The sequence below is a fragment of the Macrosteles quadrilineatus genome, unplaced genomic scaffold (genome assembly GCF_028750875.1).
Source record: "Macrosteles quadrilineatus isolate MER2022 unplaced genomic scaffold, UCM_ALF_1.0 Scaffold_1__1_contigs__length_201487025, whole genome shotgun sequence".
Lineage (NCBI taxonomy): Eukaryota > Metazoa > Arthropoda > Insecta > Hemiptera > Cicadellidae > Macrosteles > Macrosteles quadrilineatus.
This window is the reverse complement of record NW_026542594.1, coordinates 170,844,812-170,867,642: the sequence shown is the minus strand read 5'-3', so window position 1 is coordinate 170,867,642 and position 22,831 is coordinate 170,844,812. Positions and strand designations below refer to the sequence as shown.

Genomic DNA, 22,831 nt, shown 5'->3' with positions numbered 1-22,831 from the left:
CGACAAAAAATTGGTTAAATTTGGTTTCCTAATGACATATTATGGAAATAATTTTTCATACAATTAAAATTGTATAGTACTTCATATCATTCGTTATGTAGTGTTAATTTCCCCATAATGTGTGATTTTAATAGTTGATTCTCTTGTTACATGTTCCCTACAATTAATTTGAGCTCACATATTTTCTTATTGTTGCTATTAGTAAATAAACCTACCATTGATAAATATTCATTTCAAATCAGTACAACACCAACTCCCAAATATTAGAGCCCCCATAATTATTTTAAGAACTCTTGAACATCTTAGTAATAACTCTATATTAATTACTAGCATAGTAGCCTACCCAAACTTCTTACGGGGTTGGCGTATAAGTATAAAATGATTATTGCAGTTATACTTCTAAAAGGTATTTTCATCGATTTGGTAAATCCCGAATAGGTAAATATAATAACAGTAAAAGCAAAGTTGGACAGGGTAAATTAAGATTTATTGTTTGCATCAAATAGACATGTTTGCCTTAACACTACAGTTAAAAGATGCGTGAGGGCCACGTACAGTTCCTAACATATACTTTTCACTGCTTACGCTTCTTCAAAGCTGTTAATGCCAAAATACCCATGTCATTATCTAAATCATCGTACAACATCATAGTAGCCACTAGTAATCTCTCCCATGAACTTATGTTACGCACCAACCGTGTGTATTGTACGCAGTCTAGGAAACCACTCACGTCGGCTGCGTTTTGGGACCTGGATAAAAGACGCAGCGCATCTAAACCGCTGCGCATCTATTACGCGTCTAGGAAACCACAGCCTAAGGGAGTATGTTTTATCTATGACACTACTTTAACGTTGCTTAGGTTCTACTATAGCGTCTAGATACTCAGAGCAACGAGTCGGCTCACCGGAGCAAGACAAAATGAGGGCATTCTATTGGCTGAGGGAACACCATTACCGCAACGATACGGTTTGGAGCCATCGGCCTCGGTGGTCAAATGGATAGCGTGCCGGACTGAGAATCTGATGGTACCAGGTTCGAATCCCATCGATGGCACAAACTATTTGTCTAAGATTATTGCATTATCAGCAAGTTTGGTTAGTTTTGTTAGGTTATGACAGTTTAATTTTATAATTAAAACCTTATAAAATTTAATTTGAGCTATTTATAGTTTTATTTTATGAACAGAACTTATTTTTTCGATTAGTAAACATTCATTCAATTTTTTCATTATCAGCAAGTTTGGTTAGTTAGGTTAGATTATGACAGTTTAATTTTATAATTAAAAAATTAATTTTATATTTTTTAGTGTTATAATATTTTTTATTTCTAATTTTAAACTCTCATTTTGTCCGTATTAAAAAACTGCAGCTGAAATAAAAATTGTGCAGCCCCGACTGTTGCTCCGGTGAGCCGACTCGTTGCTCTGAGTATCTAGACGCTAGTTAATTCTACCAGGCCGCGGCCGTTCTCATAGCAAGGTGGCCGTGCTGCAACGGTTGCAGCTCAGCGTTTCAATCGAAGTAAAGAATACAACCACAACGTTTGAATGATGAGAACTGAGTGAGAAGACCGTCTGCGTCTGGGCCTGGGCCTGACTCTGACAAGAGTGACAAGTTACAAGTTAGTGTTTGTGTTTTTGATGATAAATTGTTTCGTTATTGTAAAATTATAGCTGTAGGTAAATAACTTACTGCCAATGGCAGAGGAAGACAACATTTTAAGTCCATCGTGAATTTCAGAAGACTATAAATACACAATAATTGATGTGTTAGCCTAAATACATGTAGGAAAAGGATAATCAAGGTGACAGCAAAAGGTCAGTGATCAAGTTCCAGGCTATTATTTGTTAGATTGATAAAACTTTATTCGTTTTCTATTATTTATAAACAGGGATGGTCGGGGTACTATCTACTTGGGATTAACGTTGGAGGAAGTGACCTAGCCTACATCTTTTCACAATGAATAGGCCTATGAATGAATAGGCTATCAATGTTTTTATCAACATACAATTGTTTTATAGACAAAATAGAAAATATAGACAAAATATAGAAAAAGCTCGAATTTTACATAATCGCAATTACATAGAAAATAGCAGTACCTAATAAATGTAAGGCTGCCTGGAAAGTAATACAAGATAACATTAAGACCTCTCGTTCTAATGAAAAAATTCCAATAACACCACAACAGTTTAATGACTTTTTCATAGATTCAGTTGAGAGCATCAAGCAGCAGCTTAATACTGTGCAACAGCAAGGAGCTACTCAGTGCATTCCAGATAGTCAAATCCATAACACCAATCACATTTCCCCGCCAGTTTTCTCCTTTAATCCTGTAACTCCCAAATCTGTTCTTAAAGCTGTAAAACGCCTAAAAAATTCTAATAGTAATGATTTCTACAATATATTAAACAACTCATTAAAACACATTATATCTGGTATATTACACCCATTCACTTCATGTATCAACTTGTGTCTGCTCAATGGTCATTTCCCCAAGGAACTGAAGATTTCACGTGTTTGTCCAATCTTTAAGAAAGGTGCTAGGAATAGGCCTGAAAGTTATAGGCCCATATCAATCATACCAACCCTATCTAAAGTTATTGAGATACTTGTGTTTGATCAAGTCAGCAATTTTTTAGAAAATAACAATCTTTTTTATATTTCTCAATATGGATTCCGCAGTGGTATGTCAACCACAGATGCCATCGATGCTTTAGTACAAGAAGTATTAAATACTTTTGAGAGGAAGGCCTTTGCTTGGGCCACACTGTGTGACCTGAGCAAGGCCTTTGACTGTGTGGCCCATGATAATCTATTGTGCAAATTAGAGGACTTAGGCATTAAGGGGTCTGCTCTCTCTTTTTTTAAATCATACCTAGAAAATCGCAAACAACGTGTACTTTTAAATGGCTTGTGGTCGGACGAGGCTACTCTCAAGTATGGAGTACCACAAGGCTCTGTTCTGGGACCAATGTTATTCCTAGTAGCCATAAATGACCTGCCAAAAAAAATACCTAGCTTAACAAAAACCATACTGTATGCTGATGACACTACTTTTGTATCAGTTAGCAATCATTTAGATCTACTTAAACCTTTAGCTGATGGGGCTTTAAACAAGGCATCAGTGTGGTTTCAAGAAAATGGGCTTCTATTAAATAACGATAAAACACAGAATATTATTTTTAGTCTCAGGCCTGTTAACCTTGAACTGCCTAATAATGTAAGTTGTGTTAAGTTTTTAGGCATTTATCTTGATAATAACCTTCAGTGGGACAATCACATCGATCATATAGCTGCAAGATTGTCCAGAGTGGTACATCTCATTAGACGTCTTAAGTATTTTGTTGACTTTGACTACATAAAAATGGCCTACTTTGCATTTTTCCAAAGTATTTTCCGTTATGGTCTTATCTTCTGGGGAAACAGCTGCAAAATTACAGATATTTTAATCATACAAAAAAAGGTGGTTAGACTAATTGCAAGTTCCACCCAAGACGTTCATAGTAAACCTTTATTCCTCGAGTTAAAAATTCAAACTGTTGTTAATTTGTACATTTTTGATCTTATGTCTTATGCTTTAAAGAATCTATCAACTTCAATTTTTAACAATCAAGTCCATACATATAATACAAGAAGTAATTGTCAGATAAACAGAACATTTAATAGGCTGAGTAAAACATTGAAAAGTCATGTTGTTATGTCCGATAAGGTATTTAATAAATTGAGTAAGACTGTTCAATTTTATCCAGGTAGACATTCTTTATTTTTAAGTAAATTTTATGACTGGCTCTTAAGAAACCCTTTTTTTCTATTGACGACTTCATGGCCATAAAGGAAGTTCAGTTTTAGACTCATTGTCAGTGCCTAGGTTAGTTTATATTGTTGTTAATATTGGTTAGTTTATATTGTTGTTATTTTTTTATCTTAATATCTTAATTGTCTATCAGCGTTTGTTATACTGTTTTTATCTCTTGTTAGCAGGACCTTGTCTACTGTTTTTTATATTTTAAATGTCCATCAACATTTGTTGCAATTGTTAATTCTTATAAATTTTTATCTTAATATCTGTATTTTGTTGTTGGTTCATATAATTTATTCTTTGTTAAATTTTCATATTTATTTACTAAATGTATTTATTGTTAAATCACACTCCATACTGTTGGTAATCCACAGAGCTGACACAAAAAAAAAAATTAACATATTGGACATGTTAGTTGTAATGTCTAGCCTGACTGTAGCCATGCTATACACATGACAATTGTCAATGCATTTTTGTAATGTCCAATGACAAATAAATATTTCTGATTTCTGATTCTGATTTGCAAGGCTTGGGTCAGTCAATGATTTCAAGGGGAATTTATGATACAGTAGGCCCAGTAACTTTTAACTACTAACAAGCATCTTTACTTGTAACAAGCTACTTCAAAAATATGCTGCACTAATTTTTACCTTAAACTAATTTAGGCTAGGCCTAAGTTATAACTTAGGCTATGTTCTATACTTAACCCCTTAACCGCCACGCACGAGATATGCCGGGCTATACTAGTTTTCAGAGCAACCGCCACGTACGAGTTATCTCGTGTTGACGTAATCAGCTGTTGTGTTTTATTTTTAACAGCTCACTTCCCGCCTTATCTCTGATATACGTACGTAAACAAGTTGTTGACAGTGCTGCTTGACTAGTGCTGCAATCTGGTGGATTTTAGTGGTATTATAGGTCAGTAATGGTCCCGATCAGTTCCGTTCGTAGTTTCAGTAAAACTCGTGCTTGCGGAAGCTTACGTAATGCTTACGTACATTATGCGTGTTATTATAATTGTGTTTTTTGGTGGTTATTTACGTGGTAGTGTTGAATGAGTAGTAAATATTAGTCGTAATGGCTGGTGACATGCTTGAGGATGACGATTTATTAGAGTTGTAGACTTTATTGTAGGCCTAATTTTTATTATAGGCCTAACTCAAGAAACCCCCGAACCCCACCCCCCCCCCACAATCACAAATTTTAGTAGGGTATTGTTAAAGCTTAATGTTTTTGAAGATGTCTACAAACAATATTGATAACTATTTTCTTTAGAAAAACAACTGGTACAGTTTATTAAATCACAAGTAAAAATCGTCAAAAACGGCAAAAATAAGTGGCAATGGCGGATTTTGACTAGGCTACTTAGACGGCGGTTAAGGGGTTAACACGGGTACACCTCCATACATGTTGGCACAAACAACCGAATGAAAATATCGATCAAGATATTGATTAACAATCAAATAGACCTAATCAATATTACTCAGTCGGTTGTTTGTGCCAACAGATATGGAAGTGTACCCCTTAACACCCTTCCTAGTTCATGTAGGCAAGTTTACCTAACTTCCCCTGGCTATGTTTCACTATTTGCCTAATGGAAAATAAAGCATTTCATTATTTATTTATTAATTCACGTACAGTTCTGCAGAGAACCCTGCGCTTTATTATCGGCTTAAGTATCAATGTACCGGTATTGATTTTGATTCAGTTTGATAACTTAGGATACACCATTTCGGTAATTATTTGGGTAACTAGGCCTAAAATACAGTAGAACCTTGATAACAAGACTCTCATGGGGATTGTAAAATAAGACTTGTTATCAAGGTTGACTTCTTATCGTGGTTTGTAATAACATGTGATTAGGTGTAAGATAATTTTAAGGGGATTTGAAAATGACACTTTTTACCAAGGCGACTTGTTATCGAGGGTCTTCTTATCAAGGTTCCACTGTAATATTTTTTCACTTTTCATAGGCTAGGCTATGTTAGGCTACATAATGTCCTGAATTTAAAAATGATTGTCATTTTCCCTGGAAAAGCGCCGTTTCACCGGGAAACGGAAAAACGCTAACAATAGAAAGAGGCCAATGTTATAAATAGGCCTATAATCCAATTTCTAGTTGTGTTTTCTAATCCTGAAATAGTTTTATTTCAGGATAAGAAAACAAAATCAGGATTCAGGATTATCATTAACCTAAAATCTTTATGTTTTAATTCCACTAGAAGTCAATAACACCATTATACACCAGTAGGCTACCATTATACAGTATTATACAGAACCTACAATGTTTCTATATACCGGTAGTAAAAATAATGAAATACAAAAGCTACATTGCCTGCATCAATATCCTCGTAATTTTCAGGCTGGTGGTCGTTAAATTCAACAGCTTTTTTTCTTTCGACGTTGATACGTTTTACCGTATCTATGGGTACACCACATGCCTCAGACACTCTCTCTAACACTTTTGTAACTTCTTTCAAAGGGCCCATATTGTCTTTTTCTAAATAAAAATAGTGAATTACACTAGCCACTATGGTCCTTGCCTGGGAATGATAAACTTCTTTAGAATTTATATCACTCATTGTTACGTAATAAAGCAAACAAAAACAGTACCGGTAAGAATGTTTCACAGCGCACTGCGCACTACAATCTATTAAAACTATAAACAACCCGAAGACTGTTAAACACAACAACCACAGTTTATAGCACGAGACACAAACTATCACTGAGTTTTGCTCACAACTTATCTCTTATCCTGAGAGAACTTTGAAGGTTGAGTCACAGGAAAACGTGAATCATTCTTTACAAACCCATCGTTCAAATTCAAATTAGGCTACAAGAGTTTTTCGAAGATCATTTACTGTGTTTGAGAATACGTTCACAAAAATTAAACCTGTTGATCCCTATTAGGATATTCAATTTATATAGAGTTATGTTGCATACTTGGCTTTTTATTGTAAATCTATCTATAAAATTATGAGATATGACATAGCTTGGTCAATCTTATCTGTTCCCACGCAGAGAAAGAGACAACAAAGTATGGTAATATATAAGACTATTGGAATCAGAATTTTTATAAACCTTTGACGCTTTTGTGAGTTTACATTGCAGAGTAGGTAGTCATTTTTCTATTCTTTTTTTCTTTTTCTTTTTTTTAATTTGGTGAAATTTTTACTGATGGAAGTAACCAAGCCCGCGGTTGCATGTTTTAATTGCGTTTTATGTCGAGCTTTGGGCCCGAGAGATAATTGCGCCCCTCTCCACCACATTGTGGGGGGATTTTTCTCTTCTGTGCACCACAAACCTAAAACCTCTTTCGTCCCGGGAAATGGGCCTATTCATAAATGGGGCTCTGATCCAAAAGTTTTTAGGGCAAGCCGTTTAAACTCATACATGTTGTGGACGTGTCGGGGTTGAATCCATCCCTCCCGCATCGAAGAGATTGTTAACTACTAGGCTTGCAACACACCCAGTGTGTAAGAATGAACAAATTTGTGTGTAATGGTCCAACCTACTGTTATTGAAAACATTGCATCCATATTATGTCCTTTTTAATTCATCCTTTTAATACAGTTACTTAGAGCATCAAAAATCCAAACCAATTGGGACCGTAGGTAGTTCAGATAACCGATTCGTTAGGATTTTCAAACATTACCTAGAAATGCCCACAGTATGAAAAATACAGTTCTAGGATACAGTAAATAAAATAAAAACAATAGTTTTTGTACTTAGGTATTTTTGGTACATTACTGGAGTTCGTCTTTTGTAAAATATGTAGAGTTTATACATTGGAAACGAACAAAACACTAACTGGCTAGGCGCATTCACTCATTTCCCCGCCGAGCGCTGTTTGTAAAACATCTGTTGTCTCTGTGCTAATTAAATATTTTAAAACTTTCAGGAGCAGTTCAGATTTTTGACTCTCTACTTACAATGTATGAAAATAACTTATTAGAACAACGCAAGTTTACCTCACTACTTTGCCTCTGGCTACGTTGACTGTCCTGTCCAGAAATCATTTAATAAATATTGCGATTATTTGTTTCACTTGGAGAAGTTGTGAATTTTTAAAACAACAACACGTATTAATTTAAAACAAGCCAATAAGTGTTTTATCATCGATGAGGAAGTTGAGTCGCTTATCTCTCCTGATTGACTGACCAACTTTAAACTGACAAGCTGTATTTGGACCCATCCTTGTGCAACAGTGTTAGTTTATTTTCACCTTATGCCATCAAGAACTTTTAAGTTTCATCAATTGAATTAATATCCACGATATTGATGACTGGTTTAATATGCTGAACTTTTGGGTTTTATTGTTCCAGAAAAATACTCGGTCTAAGCAACGCCAAAAAATAGTGCGATAAAAATAGGCCTAACTGATGTTTTTTAATTGAATTGGAATTATTTAACAAACTGTTTTTAGGCTACGTTATGTTTTTATGGAAATAACTGAGCCTAATTTGAATCGACCTACTACAAAATATTCTAAAATTAGTAATATTTTGTTTCAGGATAATTAAAAAGAATCATGCCAACTACCACTGCAGGAGCAGCAAACTCAAATCCTGCACCTGTAACTGCCCCAGAAGTTGCATTAGCTGTGGATAATGCAGGTAAGATATAGGAAAATTCCATCATGCTTTCTTTTCTTTAACTAATCATTCTTCTAAGAAAATCATTCCTATGTTAGTTGGCATCTTAATTTTGTATTGGCCTATTGCCTTCCGAATTACTTCAAAGGGGTTTTTCCTTAGTCGGTCGTCGTCTCTGTGCCTTATTAGTTGTTATAGCAGTGATCTGTATTGTGCTTGGTATTGTATTTTTTATGTTCATGTGGGTTAGCTGTTTTTTAAGACTTAAGGAACCGTACTCTACGTAAATAATTAAAAACAGTTTTTACATTCTTTTTTTGTGGGGAAGATTTTGTCGTCATTCCTTTTACATAAAAATTACACCATAGGGGTCGAAACTTGTTAGGCCTACCATTAGACGACTCCAGGATCACTTGGACATTAATGTAACATAGCCTCTTGTTGATAGGTAGTTAAATTACAGTTTTTTAAAGGTTGAAGTGTTGAAGATAATTAGTAGGCCTAACATTTTTACTAAGTTTTTTACAGGGTGTCCACAGACCTCGAATTCCGTGAAAACCGGGAATTACGCGTTGAGTTATACAAGTTGAGTTATACGAGTTGAGTATAGGGAAATACCTGATTTCAGTTTCATTTCACTGTAAAATAGATTTAAGAAAACTTTAGAAGGATTTAATAACTGGCTACGTACTGTACTTACCAAACGCTCATGAAACTCCATTAGTTCATGAAAAACCTGACTGTTAAAACATCGTCTGGGGTAACGTATTCTGGTATCACAGCAAAATTGCAAACATCTTCCGAAGCCACAGTAAAGTCATAAAAAAAAAACACTTTAACCCATTGGAGACTAATGTGGTTTATGTAATGAGTTTATAAATAATGGCAAGTCCGCCAAATAAATTCTACCAAATATTTTCAAGTGAGATCGATAGGATTATGCAGGAAAGTGATGACTCGGATTTAAACAACAATAGTGACTACGATGCGTTGGAGACAGTTGCTCTCGAAGACATTCATAGTGAAAATGATGAATTTGAAATTGAACCTGATGATTCCAGGTATGATACATCCAATGTGGACCAAGATATAGGCTCTAATTTAGGCCTAGGCCTAGGCCTAAATGACCAAAACTTTAACCTAGGCATAGATGAACCAAACTTAGACATAATATGCATAGAACAAAATCGATCAAACGATTCCCCACAACCAATGGAGTATGAAGAGGTACAGGGTCAGGGGGATAGGCCAAGGGCTGTAGGGACTAGGATGGGGCAAGGAATGGTACGGGGCCGTAGAACTCTACAAAGTACGGGTAGAGGGCAAGGTAGGGGTAGAGGGCAAGGTAGGGGTAGAGGGCAAGGTAGGGGTAGAGGGCAAGGTAGGGGTAGAGGGCAAGGTAGGGGTAGAGGGCAAGGAAGGGGTAGAGGAGGAAGGCAAGAAACAAATGGGCAAGCTGGAGGAAAGAAAAAAAGGAAAAGAATGAAAAGGGCTGACGCTTGGATATGGGCGGATGAAGACAACGTTGTAAAAGAATTTCCATATGTTGATGAGTCCGGTTTGAACCCTTTCTCAGCTAGAAAGCTAGGAGATAACCCCTCGGCTTTTCAGTGCTTTGAAGAGTTTTTGGGAGATGAGTTTTTTCAGATGGTTTGTCGTGAAACGAATGATTATGCTGCAAGGCAATTAGTAAATCCAAATAGGCGCAGACTAAAAGATGATGACAAGTGGCAGGAAGTGACGGTACCTGAGCTGAAGGCATACTTTGCTCTTTACATACTGATGGGCCAAGTGAGGAAACCCACAATTAAAATGTATTGGACGGCTAGAAAAATCTTAGAAACTCCAATATATGCACAGGTTATGTCTTACTTTCGGTTCAAGCTGATTTCTAGATTTATGCATTTTGCTGATGAGGAATTCACTGATCGAAATGATAAGCTTAAAAAACTAAGGCCCGTGATTTCTTACCTACAAACAAAGTACATGCTGCACGTATATACAATGAAAAGGGATTTAGCCATTGATGAAAGCCTTGTCAAACTTCGAGCTAGGCTATCTTACGTACAATTTAATCCTAAAAAAAGGGCGCGATTCGGAATAAAAATCTATAAGCTGTGTGAAAGTTCCAGTGGGTATTGTGGAGACTTAAAGATTTATACCGGCGATGACAAGACCCCAAACGTCCCTGCTAGCGAAGCCGTCGTCATGCAATTGGCCGAATCGGTCTTAGATTTAGGCCATGTGTTGTTTATAGACAACTGGTATAACTCCCCTAGTCTATGTCAACGTTTACTTCAACGCAGCACACATGTTGTAGGAACAGTAAATCTTGAACGAATCAATATGCCTGAAGATTTTGACAATGCCTGCCTGGAAGTTGGAGAGGCCATGAGGCGGAGTAAGGATGGTATCCTTGCGGTAAAATGGAAAGACCGTAAGGATGTTCATGTTCTGTCAACTACTCATCATGCTAGCATAGAAATGACTGTGGACAAGGAGATAGAGAGGAGGGGAGAAGTCAGGCAAGTATTGAAACCCAAAAGCGTTATTGATTACAATAAAGGTATGCTGGGCGTAGACGTTCAAGACCAGATGTTAGCCAGCCACCCAATTATGCGAAGAACTGTCAAGTCATATAAGAAATTGTTTTTTTACCTAATGGACATGACCATTTTTAACTCATTTTGTATATGGAAGATGATCCATGGGAAAAAAAATTCACTATAGAGACTACAGGATTGCCCTGGTGGAACAAATCCTTGAAAACATCAGCTTACCAAATCGTCTGAGTCCAGGTCGACCAGCCAAAGACAACCCGATGAGACTTCAGAGTAAAGCATGGGGGCATTTCCCAATGCAAATCCCCCCCACCGAAAAAAAAACAAAAACCTACTAGGAATTGTAGAGTTTGTTACAAAAACAAAATTCGATCTGAAGTAAGATGGCTTTGCAACAAGTGCTTGGTGCCTCTCCACCTCGAAAAATGTTTTGAGGAATATCACACGAAGATTAATTATTAGAAAGACAGCTATCAACAAACTTGTAAATATTGTGTAAATATTATTTAGGTCATATTTTAGTTTTTATTATGAAGCTTAAGAACATTGTATCATGGACATTTTCATAAGTGTGTCGGTGAACAATTGTAGCCTGTAGATTTTGTGTGCTTCTTCAAACGAGTCTCGGTCGCAAAAAAAAATCCACTTATGGGGAGTTTTTTTTTATTTTTTTAATGTTTTGCTAATAATATGTATAATTTTTACCAAAATAATTATTAAAATGGATTACAACAAGAAACTTAAGAGTCCTGTTATTATTATATTGTTTTATTGAGAAATCGCAATATTTTGAAATTTGTAATGATTTACAAAAATAAATATATAAAAAAAAGGATAAATCCTACAGAGATAATCTTGACATTTCCACGTAAGGAATTAAATTCTGCACACATATATATCAATTGTATGACTCATGGGCTCAAAAAAATTCATTTTATTTATGTTTGCTTGCAAAAATAAAAATAAAAATATTTTTTTTTATTTATTTCTTAAAAAAAAACAAAAAAAAATAAGTAAAAACCACATTACATAAAAGAAAATTTATTTTAGATAAAGAAAAACATAAGTTTTATATATTTAGGTAAAAAAATAAATTTTTTACAGATTTTTTAGTAAACCTTTGCAAATTGGCCCATTTTAATAGGGTTTTTAGTAGGGATGGACGGGATTGAATTTTTAGTTCAGGACGGGACGGGACGGGATTTTTATTTCCTTCCCGATTTTCGGGACGGGACGGGACGGGATTTTTTTCTGTGCATAAAAAGAAAGTACTGTATTGCAGTTACCAAAAGAGACATACGAAATCAATTTTTACCATTTGTGGCACTGATCTATAAAAACCAAAAAATGGGTAACCTATAGAAACTTGTGACTCGCGGGTCACGGGGTGATCGTCTGTATGACTCACGGTCACGGCGCGATCGTCGTCATGACTCGCGGTCACGGTGCGATCGTCGTCATGACTCGCGGTCACGGCACGATCGTCGGTATGACTCGCGGTCACGGCGCGATCGTTGGTATGACTCCGCGGTCACGGGGTTATAGTCGGTATGACTCCACGGTCACAGCGCGATCGTCGTCATGACTCGCGGTCACGACGCGATCGTCGGTATGACTCGCGGTCACGGCGCGATCGTCAGCATGACTCGCGGTCAGGGCGCGATCGTCGTCATGACTCGCGGTCACGGCGAGATCGTCGTCATGACTCGCGGTCACGGCGAGATCGTCGTCATGACTCGCGGTCACGGCGAGATCGTCGTCATGACTCGCGGTCACGGCACGATCGTCGGTATGACTTCGCGGTCACGGGGTTATCGTCGGTATGACTCCACGGTCACGGCGCGATCGTCGTCATGACTCGCGGTCACGACGCGATCGTCGGTATGACTCGCGGTCACGGCGCGATCGTCGGTATGACTCCGCGGTCACGGCGCGATCGTCGGTATGACTCGCGATCACGGCTCGATCGTCAGCATGACTCCGCGGTCACGGCGCGATCGTCGGTAGGACTCCGCGGTCACGGTGCGATCGTCGGTAGGACTCCGCGGTCACGGCGCGATCGTCGGTATGACTCGCGGTCACGGCGCGATCGTCGGTAGGACTCCGCGGTCACGGCGCGATCGTCGGTAGGACTCCGCGGTCACGGCGCGATCGTCGGTAGGACTCCGCGGTCACGGCGCGATCGTCGGTATGACTCGCGGTCACGGCGCGGACGTCGGTAGGACTCCGCGGTCACGGCGTAATCATCGACATGACTTCGTCTCCTGCGTTCGCGGACCTGTCGCTCGCAATAACGGCGTTATCGGCACTCGCGAAGCGGAAAAATCGCCGACGATCGGACCAAATCCCGTCCCGAAAAATTCCCGAGTCAAATGTAATCCCGTCCCCGTCCCGATAATCGGGAATATTTTTTTCCCGAAAAATTCCCGAAATTTCGGGACCCGTCCATCCCTAGTTTTTAGCTATTGTCAGTGAATAAAATACTCGGTCTCCAATGGGTTAAGATGTCATCGTGGAATTATACAAATATTCACAGCCCCAGTACAATTTTGACCACTGTCTGCGGTCACAGAAAAATTAAACAAATCTTCCGAGGTCAGGGATGAATTGTGAACAACTTCTGCTGTCATGACAAAATCGAGAAAATTTTCTGCGATAATTGCAAAATCATAATCATATCATCTTCTGTGGCCACAGCAAAAGCATGAACATATTCTACAACCACAGCAAAATCAAGAAAATATGATCAAATTGTGAAATCTTAAATCATCTTCTGCAGTCATGGTGACATTGTGAACATATTCTACGGTCATGGCAAAACCGTGAACACCTTCTACAGTCATGGAAAATCAAAAACATCTTCTGCGGTCAGATATAAATTGTTTATACATTGTGGAGTCATGGAATATCAAGAACATATTTCGCAACCACTTCAAAATTTAAAAAATCTGGTCATGGCAAAACTGACACGATCTTCCGTGACGTAAACATTTTTCAAGGTTACGGTAACATCATGAACATCTCCACGGTTAAGGCGACATCATCATCTCCCGTGATCACGGTGAAACTGTGAAAATCACTCGCGAGCACAAGGAAATTGTCATTTTCGATTACGCCTTTTCATAAATGCTTCCCCTGATCGCATAAATATAGGATCAGCTCAACTGGACCCAATCTTGGCGCGATACATTTTTTCTGCCCGAGCTCATCTCTCGGGCCATATGTTAAGCCTCACCAGACCAAAAAATTACACACAGACCCCTAGCAACAAGCTACCTCTGGCAATCTGGAATCTTGACCAGAAAAACAGATTTTGCTTCTGGGAAAATCGAGATAAACGTGTGAATTTTTCTGGGGCCACACTGTTTTTATTACTTTAAATTTTATGATATCTTTCCGCTCATCTAACGGTACACTGTTATAGAATACCAGAGACTCTTTATTTAGATTTACAAGGTCAATGCTCTACAGTTACGAGTGTTGTTACAGATAGTCATAGTCTGGCAGAAAGTGCAGGCAGTCATAGTGATGCTGCCACTAGTCAAAGACCTACGATGGACGTAGTCTGTATCATCGACCTGCAGCAACCATTGCATCTTGCACATCGCAAACGAGCCTTAGAAGACATTAAACAGGCCTGCACTATTGTCCACGCTAATTTACATCTTATTCAGGTATTGCTGTTAATAATCTATTAGCTAATAAACTTGTTGGTTGGTTTACCTAGTTTAGTTTGTTTCTACTGAAACAGAGAACGTTTGCAGGAGATATAATTTTGTCAGGAGTCACTAATTTGGTGGTTATTGTTTTGTTCTGAGCAGATTTGATTCTACAGTACTCAGTTTTAGTTTTTAATAATTTATCTTTAATACTTGTCCAATGCCCCAATATAATCGTGTTTCGTTATTGTTTTCAGTTTGAAAAGTTGGATTTTGGTGAGACTAACGTTTTGACGACATTTTACAACGCGGACGTAGCTATGGTAGATCTCTCCTTGGTTGTGCAGCAGAGCTCACTGTTTTATCATCTGGGTGTCCGCCAGAGCTTTGGCATGAAGGAGAACTGGCTTTTGTACAATGACATGGATACCGAGACTACACTCAGGCTCAAGGTAAGAGGAAGCTGTGAAAAGTAAAGTGTGGATTTGGTGACTAAAAGTGTTCAAGTTCAACCCTTAAGGAAGTATTTTATTCCAAAAAGCCCTTTGGTAGGCAATTGAAATCAGCTGTTTTCCTAAAAGAATTATAAAGACACTATCATACTACCACATTATTTTGTTTTTACTAATCCCTGTCAAGATTTACCTCAACAGATGCAATTTTAATTAAATACAAATAATAACATCTTAATAAATAATAATCATCGTGGCCAGTGTTGAACAACATAAGTTTGTTTTAAATAATTCTAGGTGTCCCACAACAACATAACATTGGGGGTAGCAGGTTTTTTGGAATCATATGAATTCTCTTCATATGCCGCTAACCCTTAAATGTTTTCCTTCATCGGGGAAAACAATAGAAACTATAAAAAAATATATGGGACGCAGAGTCTCAATGATCATGAAAACCATTAAAAATCAGGTTTACACCTGTGGCATACCTATGCCACGTACTTCAACATAAGACAATATAGCAAAAATTTCTAAAGCCTGGCGCATGTTTTTATAGTACAGCCAGGTTTTTCTAAACAATAGGGCCTTTTCTCAATGCACTGCTGCCAAATACAGTTCTACCACGGCCACGGCCAGCGAGAATTGGCAACGTCGCGCCAAGCATCTACTCCCAACCGTTTCACCATTAGCCTACAGTAGTACGGAACTAGTGGTCACGGTTTAAATATACTTCATTTGTACACCCTTACAATTGAGATACAATTTTGAAATTGGGTACAGAGCTAGCGAATATTACCCTTTATACCAATGGTGTAGTTTTGAAAATCAAAATTTTGTTTATCAGCATAAACAAATTTTCTGAATTAATATATTAGAAAAAGTTTGGAAAAGTAAAGTGAAAAAGTTAGTCGCCTACTAAAATTGTTGTTGGTGAGAGAAGTTTCGTCTGTGAGAAATTTGTAGATAATTAAATATACTTTATTGTTTGTATTTAACTTTTCTTTCTATGATGTATAGTTTTGTTAAAATTTTGGGTTGAACTTAAACAGAGCGACAAAATCTCAGTTTTATGGGCCCCCGGAGCGGCGTGCAGCTGCCCGCAAGCTATAGTGTAGTTAATTAATGTAGGCCTACTGAATTATTTCAAGCAGGTTATGCCTTATGATTATCCTCAAGAATATTACTTTCGTAGCAAATATTGCTTTTATATACATTCCCTTAACCAGTATAAAAGTTCAGCTATAGGTAACTATAAAAGGTTTAACTTTGTGTGATACATAGTTTATCCGTATAATTTTCTGTAATAAGTAAAAATTAGCGACAACTTGTAATCAGCTTTCAGTTGTTTTTGCTGGTTTTTAGTGAAAATAGTAGCCACTGTAACCGTAGGAATCCTTTCTTGATAATAATAATATTATTTATTGTTTTTGAAAAATGTTACATTGCATAGTAAACGTCATTATTCTAATAATATTGATAAAACAATAGCCTATATAGAACAGTTTATTAAATAAGAATGCAAATAGGATTACATTTTAACAATTAATAAATACTTAAGTACTTATGAATAAAAGACGGAATAAAACTACTATTCTTAGTTAATAATACTTAAATGCTCAATGTACCATAAAGTTGTTAATAAATATTTTCTTGTATTGACACAATAGCCTCGCATGATTATTTCCTTCTTTTCATACACATCAGTGCAGTCAGATATAAAACAACTAATAGATAATTTGCGTGCTTGTTCTAATCCCCCATTGTGCGACTGGTGCGAGCGTTCAGTGGTGTAGCATAGTCATAGCCATTCGGTCATCCCATGCGGTGTTGCCAGTTGGCCATAGTTAAAGGCGACCGTGGTTCTACCAAACAATTTTTTTTTTTGGCCTAGAACGATATGCACGAGCCTGGGATTGTTTTCCACATTACTTCAGGCTAGACCTAGGTATTATCACTTAGATAAAATCCATTGGTGACTTGGCGGGGATCGAACCCGGGACTGAAGTCTTGCGCTCTAACCACTACGCCAGCTCGCTCCCCAAACTCTGCCAAACAATAATAGCATGCCATTTTACAATATTCGATTGGCCACTGGGAGGTTCGGAGAATATAGGAGGTGGGAATATGCTAAATCATATTGAGAATTTTTCTAAATGTTTCAAAACAAATGTGTAGAAACTTGTCGGTTTTTTCATTAAATTGATATACTGTGCCACCAGTACACCAGTCATGTCTGTGACTAAATTATCCGGCTTTGTACAGATGTCAGCGTGCAACTTCCTGTTCCTCTCCTACCGGCTGGCTCAGTGTGGGACATGCTTGCTGACCAACCCAGCAGCGGATAGGCTGGACACAGAGGCTTTGGATACTCAGCAACCTCTCACAATCAAGCTGAAGAAACTGCTGCAGGAAGTCGAAATACAAGCCAAGTAAGCCCTCAGAGTTTCACATAGTAAAAGTACAAAATAGTAGATTTTAAAAACAAAATTGTAAGTTTTTTTCATCTCCACTCTCCAGTAATAACTTAACTGTTGCCAACGTAGCAAATGGGCAGTCTGGGGATCATTCCTGACAAAAGTCTAGGGTGGTGATAACAAAATGAAAAATATAAGTTCATTGAAATGTATGTACATAAAAGGGTAGACACATTTGACTATCTTAGTAGGCCTATAGAAATAGCCTTTGACAACAAAAGAAAAAAGAAAATGTATTATTTTCAGGCTTATTACTAATTCAGCTTAGCTAATTATATTTGGATCATTCCACAGACAGCTGGAATAGATGGTATCAGTATCAAATGTTGACAATCATTTCTCAGTTCTGGTTCCAAAGCCATAAATCGGTGGAATCGAAAGTCAACATTTGATATTGAACCATCCCTAGTTAAAAATAAAGATTGTATTGAAAGAGAGTATCTGGGCTATGTGTTAAGGGTGGCACTTAAGGTTCTGTTGTCATGTAGGGTGCACATAAAGGAGAAGTTTCTGTCTGACCTACGCAAGGCTAGAGACACTCTGACTGGTGAGGAACTCTCCAAGGCTCTACACAACATGAGACGGAGACTGGACGACCCTCACGTACTGTGTGGGGAGGCCGTGCTCAGCATGCTCATCTCCTTCAGGGACATTCAGGTACGGATATAACGTATTAGTCAAAATAACAGGGTTATCAACAAATAACTGTTATCATGGTATTAGGTTACTGCTAGAACTCTGTTATTTGAATAACGGTTCCATTAGATATACCAACGCTAGGTGCTTGTCACTGTAACCCTGTTATCCTGGGATGATAACATTATTTGTTAAACATAAACTTTAACAGTGTTATTAAATATTAGAGTGAAATAGTAAGTGTACCCTTCATAAAAAAATCATTAGAATAACAGTCAACACAATAACTAGTGGAGAAATAACTGTCTGCTCAGTAACGGCTGAGGAATAACAGTTTAGCTTGGCAACAGTAAGTCATCGTTTCATTCCGGACTGACCGATATCTGCCTGGAGTTCCTGTATTAGGTTATAGAAATAACTGTTTACAATTACCTGTTATAGCTCAATAACGGATTAGTGATAACATAATACCAAAATGTAATGATCTCTAGTACGGCTAGTACAGTGATTAGTGTCAGGTCAGGTAATTTACATTAAAAGTGTGCAAGCGGCTTGATTTTTGAGCCGAGCGATGTTATGCTAGAAAATGTCTATGAAGGTTGTTCAGTAAAATAAACGGTATCAGCAATCTGACACATCTTTCCCATCAGCTTGTCAACAACATGGGTAAGCAGTTGTAGTAAGTATGATATTTTATGGGAAAACCACAAAAGTTGCAATAACTTTTGAACTGTTCTTTTTACAATAATACAAGTTGTGCTATTTTGTCTATTTTCATTGGGACCATAATGAATTTTAGTTAAAATCGGTTGAGCTGGATTTCGAAAATCCGATTTTCTCTCTATTTTATAGGAAAATCACATAAATTACAATAATTTTTTTATTTTTGATACGTAGTATTTACAGAAAATGGGGTTTTACTGTTTTGTTTAGAGTTAAACGGACATACTAAATATTTATACAAACTGTTCCGACCGTTTTTGCAAAAATTAAATTTTTCCACTAAAGTAAGAAATATATTGGTGGAAATCTAATCCAGAGGTATTTTTACTATGTAATAGTAAGTGAATGTAGTGTTCTTTTGAGTTTGATTCAGGATATAAAATATTGACGGTGATGCTTGAATTATTATTATAAAACAACTATTTTTAATTTGTTAAATTATTGCCGTCACAGGTTCCAAATTAACATTCTTATTACAAACGTTGCAAACTTTTTAATAGAATTTTAAAGGATTCATCAAATTTTGTGGTATAGTAGTAAGTTATCTCTTGTGACTCGTGACAATTTTTTAAACTGTTAGACATGTATTTTCCACTATCAGAAATTTATCTTCCTGATTTAAACTAGGCCTACTTGCTATTTCAAGTATGTTTTCTTGCTGGCATTTATTTTATTTTGAGCAATGTTTCACAGGATTACGATGCAATGGTTCAGCTGGTAGAAGATTTGAAAACCATCCCCAACAAGAAAAACTATATTCAGACACCTGTGATTCGTTTTCTCTACCCTTTTGCATTAAACAGGTCTGTTACTTAGTGTTCATCTAGTGTTAACTAAATTCATTTTTTAGATGGATTCATATTGGATTGATCATTGGGCTTAGGAGGAAATATCCTCTGGCTAATGAGAGACCTGTAAAAGGCTTGTCTATGCTTACTACCTTAATGCGCCACTCTTATGCATCTTAAATTATACATACAGTATTGTGTCCCTGACTCAGTGAAATGAGAAATTTTCATTACAATCAATAAGAAGAGGATCAAGGGAGCCATATTTTAAGCAAAATATTGCTCCCTTGATCCTCTTCTTATTGATTGTAAAATATATATAGATTCTTCTTTAACCAAGCTCATTTTGCAAAAGTTCTCCTATGCTTATGATGCCAATACATCCCAGTAATTTTATTCTATCCAGCTATTTTCAAGTTGTTGTTAAATTTAATCTGAAAATAATTTGTAATGTTGCAGACGAAACAAAGAAGGAGACAGAGAAAAAGCGTTGCAAGTAATTGAGAAGGCGTTGGAAAAGAAAGAGAACCACATCCCCGACATGGTTTGTCTATGTGGCCGCATCTATAAGGATAAGTTTGTAGAGTCACAGTATACGGACAAGACTAGTCTGGCTAGTGCAATACACTGGTGAGGATAAATTAATAATTTGTGCCATTAAGGTATATAATATATATCGTCCATTTTTATCCATTTATATTTGGTTTAATAACCTTTGCATCCATGCCAATAACACATTCTTAAGGGATCAACTCCAATTACCTTTAAGGGAAGCAGTCCAATCGTCAAATATTTGTGAATATGCTAGAACTTAGTGATGGTCGAGACCAGGTATTTCAAATATTAAAACTAAAAACAACATTAAACACATTGAATAACTTACGTCAATGCAAAGCTTTTTATTTATCTGTCTGGTTAAGATTATAAAATATACAAAAGTAATAAAATGTTTAATATGCAATCAAAACAGAAGGAAATCACACTCCTAACCCTTACATAATAACATGAATATGCGACTAATACACTTTTAGCCTATAATAAACGCATATTTTTAATACAATCAACAAACACTGAATATCTTGAATTGAATTGAATATAAAATAAACTTCTGACTCAGACATAACAATATTTTTTATGGACAAAAATACTGAAATAAATAAAACTAACTTTAGTAATTTTTGAAGTTTTGAATCTCAAAACTCGCCAATTGAGTCTCTAAAACAAAACTTTTCTTAAGTTCTGGTGGTTGTGGCACATCACTACAAGGATAGAACCCGACACCCTTACATTTAAATCTGAGACACTGGCAACTAGTTCAGAAACACCTTTTATTAGTTTTTGTTTGTAATTTCAGGTATCGTAAAGGATTCGAGGTCCAACCTAATGAATACGCTGGCATCAATTTGGCAACACTGCTTGTGATAGACGGCAGTGAGTTCTCAAAGTCGGACGAGCTTCAGCACATAGGTCAGTTGGAGTAAAACATAAAATAAAGAGTTATTGATTGATCATTTCATTAAAAATTGTATCAGTAATAATATTTAACTTACAGTAGTTTTTTTAAGTAAGGGCCGGTTTTGTGTATAAATCCGGAGTTTGCTTGTATGCTGCAACAAGGCTTCTAACTTACTAGCATAATTTGTGAACAGAATGGCACAAATTGCAGCTCTGTAGCTGCCCGCTTCGCTGTGTGTTTTTTAAATGGTTTGAACAATCGAAGACTTAATCGGGCAGTAGATTTTTGGATATAACACACTGTGCCTTCTGTTGCGCCATAAACATGGTACTGGGGCTATAGACTGACGTAAGGCACGAGAGTCACAACTGCGTAGCCTACTGCCATCGTGCACTTGTTTTGCATTTGCCAAGATCAACTTTTAATCCCTTGCTACATGGAAAACAAAACTTGGTAATTTTAATTCTAATTTGATGTTAAATCTTTATCTTTTTATCTTAAATAGTACTAAAGAAAAAATCTTTTAAAATCCCAGCGTTCTTCTTCGGATACCCTGTATTTAACTTTTGCACATTGTGGTACTTGATGATTATGCGTTGACTATTTCCCACTTTCAGACCAATAAAACACCTTTATGATAGAACTTTGATATACAACTCCATTGGTTAAATTGATCAATGGTTTTCCTTGATTTTCCCATATTAATCACACTTAGCAATGTTTACAAGTGAACTGTAATTAATTAGATTAGTTAATCTTAAGTTTTTAATAGCCAATAATAATAAACTTGATATATTATAGCTATTTACTCATGAGGTAATGTTAGGTTAGCATTTGACTTGGATATCATAAGTAGAGTATAGCTGTTCCTATCCGACTGGGTGTCTTTTTTAATACATTTCATCAACATAAAATATCACCTTCATTTTGTATGCTATGCTGTAATTATAACTATATTAATAATGTTTGGGACAGTATGGTAGCTTGATTAAGTAAATAAAAAGTACCTAACATACACGTCATTTGTTAAAACTAGGCTACACAATGGCGGTACATCTAAGAGGGAGGGAAATTAATGTTGATGCAGACTTTTTTTGTTTCTGCTGATAAGACTATGTCAGATTATTGTGGGGCAACTGTATTCATAGATTGATACAACTAAAAAACTGTTAGTTTTAGGTTCAGTCAATTTATAAATACAATGGAGTCAGCTATACATATTTCACCCTTTATTTTCATTAAAACATTCGCTGCGGTCGTGCAATGGCCGGCCAGTGGCAGGAGCAGCCAATGTGCTGCGTGGATGATTCTGCAAAAATGTTTAAATTTAGTATAATCCTATATAGAAGAGGCATATTATAGTATGTACTACGTTTCAGTCGTTGTGGACGTAGTTTTATAAGAATCCAACCGGTAGCAGCACTAAACAGCAGCCCTCAGTATTGCCAAAAGGATGGAAAAAGTAGGGACAAAAAATCCGGTTACAATATAAAAAAATATTTGAAAATGCCAAATTTGGAATAGTCCCTGCCTCCAATAAAATAGTCAGATCTGAAAACGAATTATACTGGATTAAATTATAAAACTGGCACAATAAGCTGCAATCAGAAACAACGGTCCTCGTGCGAGGCTGAGCATGGAAGCAAGGTTGTTGTTATGCGAGGAGAACAAAATTTCCTGCCCAAGCCA

At 36.8% G+C, this 22,831-nt stretch overlaps 1 protein-coding gene across 2 annotated transcripts in view; it reads left to right on the top strand.

Moving 5' to 3' along the window:
* The first annotated feature begins 1,613 nt into the window (after positions 1-1,613).
* The window catches only part of LOC128989923 (mitogen-activated protein kinase kinase kinase 15), a 43,194-nt gene continuing 21,976 nt past the window's right edge, over positions 1,614-22,831 (top strand). For both annotated transcript variants that reach the window (XM_054412077.1, XM_054412068.1), the window contains exons 1-9: positions 1,614-1,816; positions 8,313-8,414; positions 14,444-14,628; positions 14,871-15,065; positions 17,328-17,494; positions 18,028-18,196; positions 19,592-19,701; positions 20,146-20,316; positions 21,041-21,153. In XM_054412077.1, coding sequence (XP_054268052.1) covers positions 8,330-8,414; positions 14,444-14,628; positions 14,871-15,065; positions 17,328-17,494; positions 18,028-18,196; positions 19,592-19,701; positions 20,146-20,316; positions 21,041-21,153 — 1,195 coding nt within the window. In that variant the 5' untranslated portion in view covers positions 1,614-1,816; positions 8,313-8,329. The remainder of the gene's footprint in view (positions 1,817-8,312; positions 8,415-14,443; positions 14,629-14,870; positions 15,066-17,327; positions 17,495-18,027; positions 18,197-19,591; positions 19,702-20,145; positions 20,317-21,040; positions 21,154-22,831) is intronic.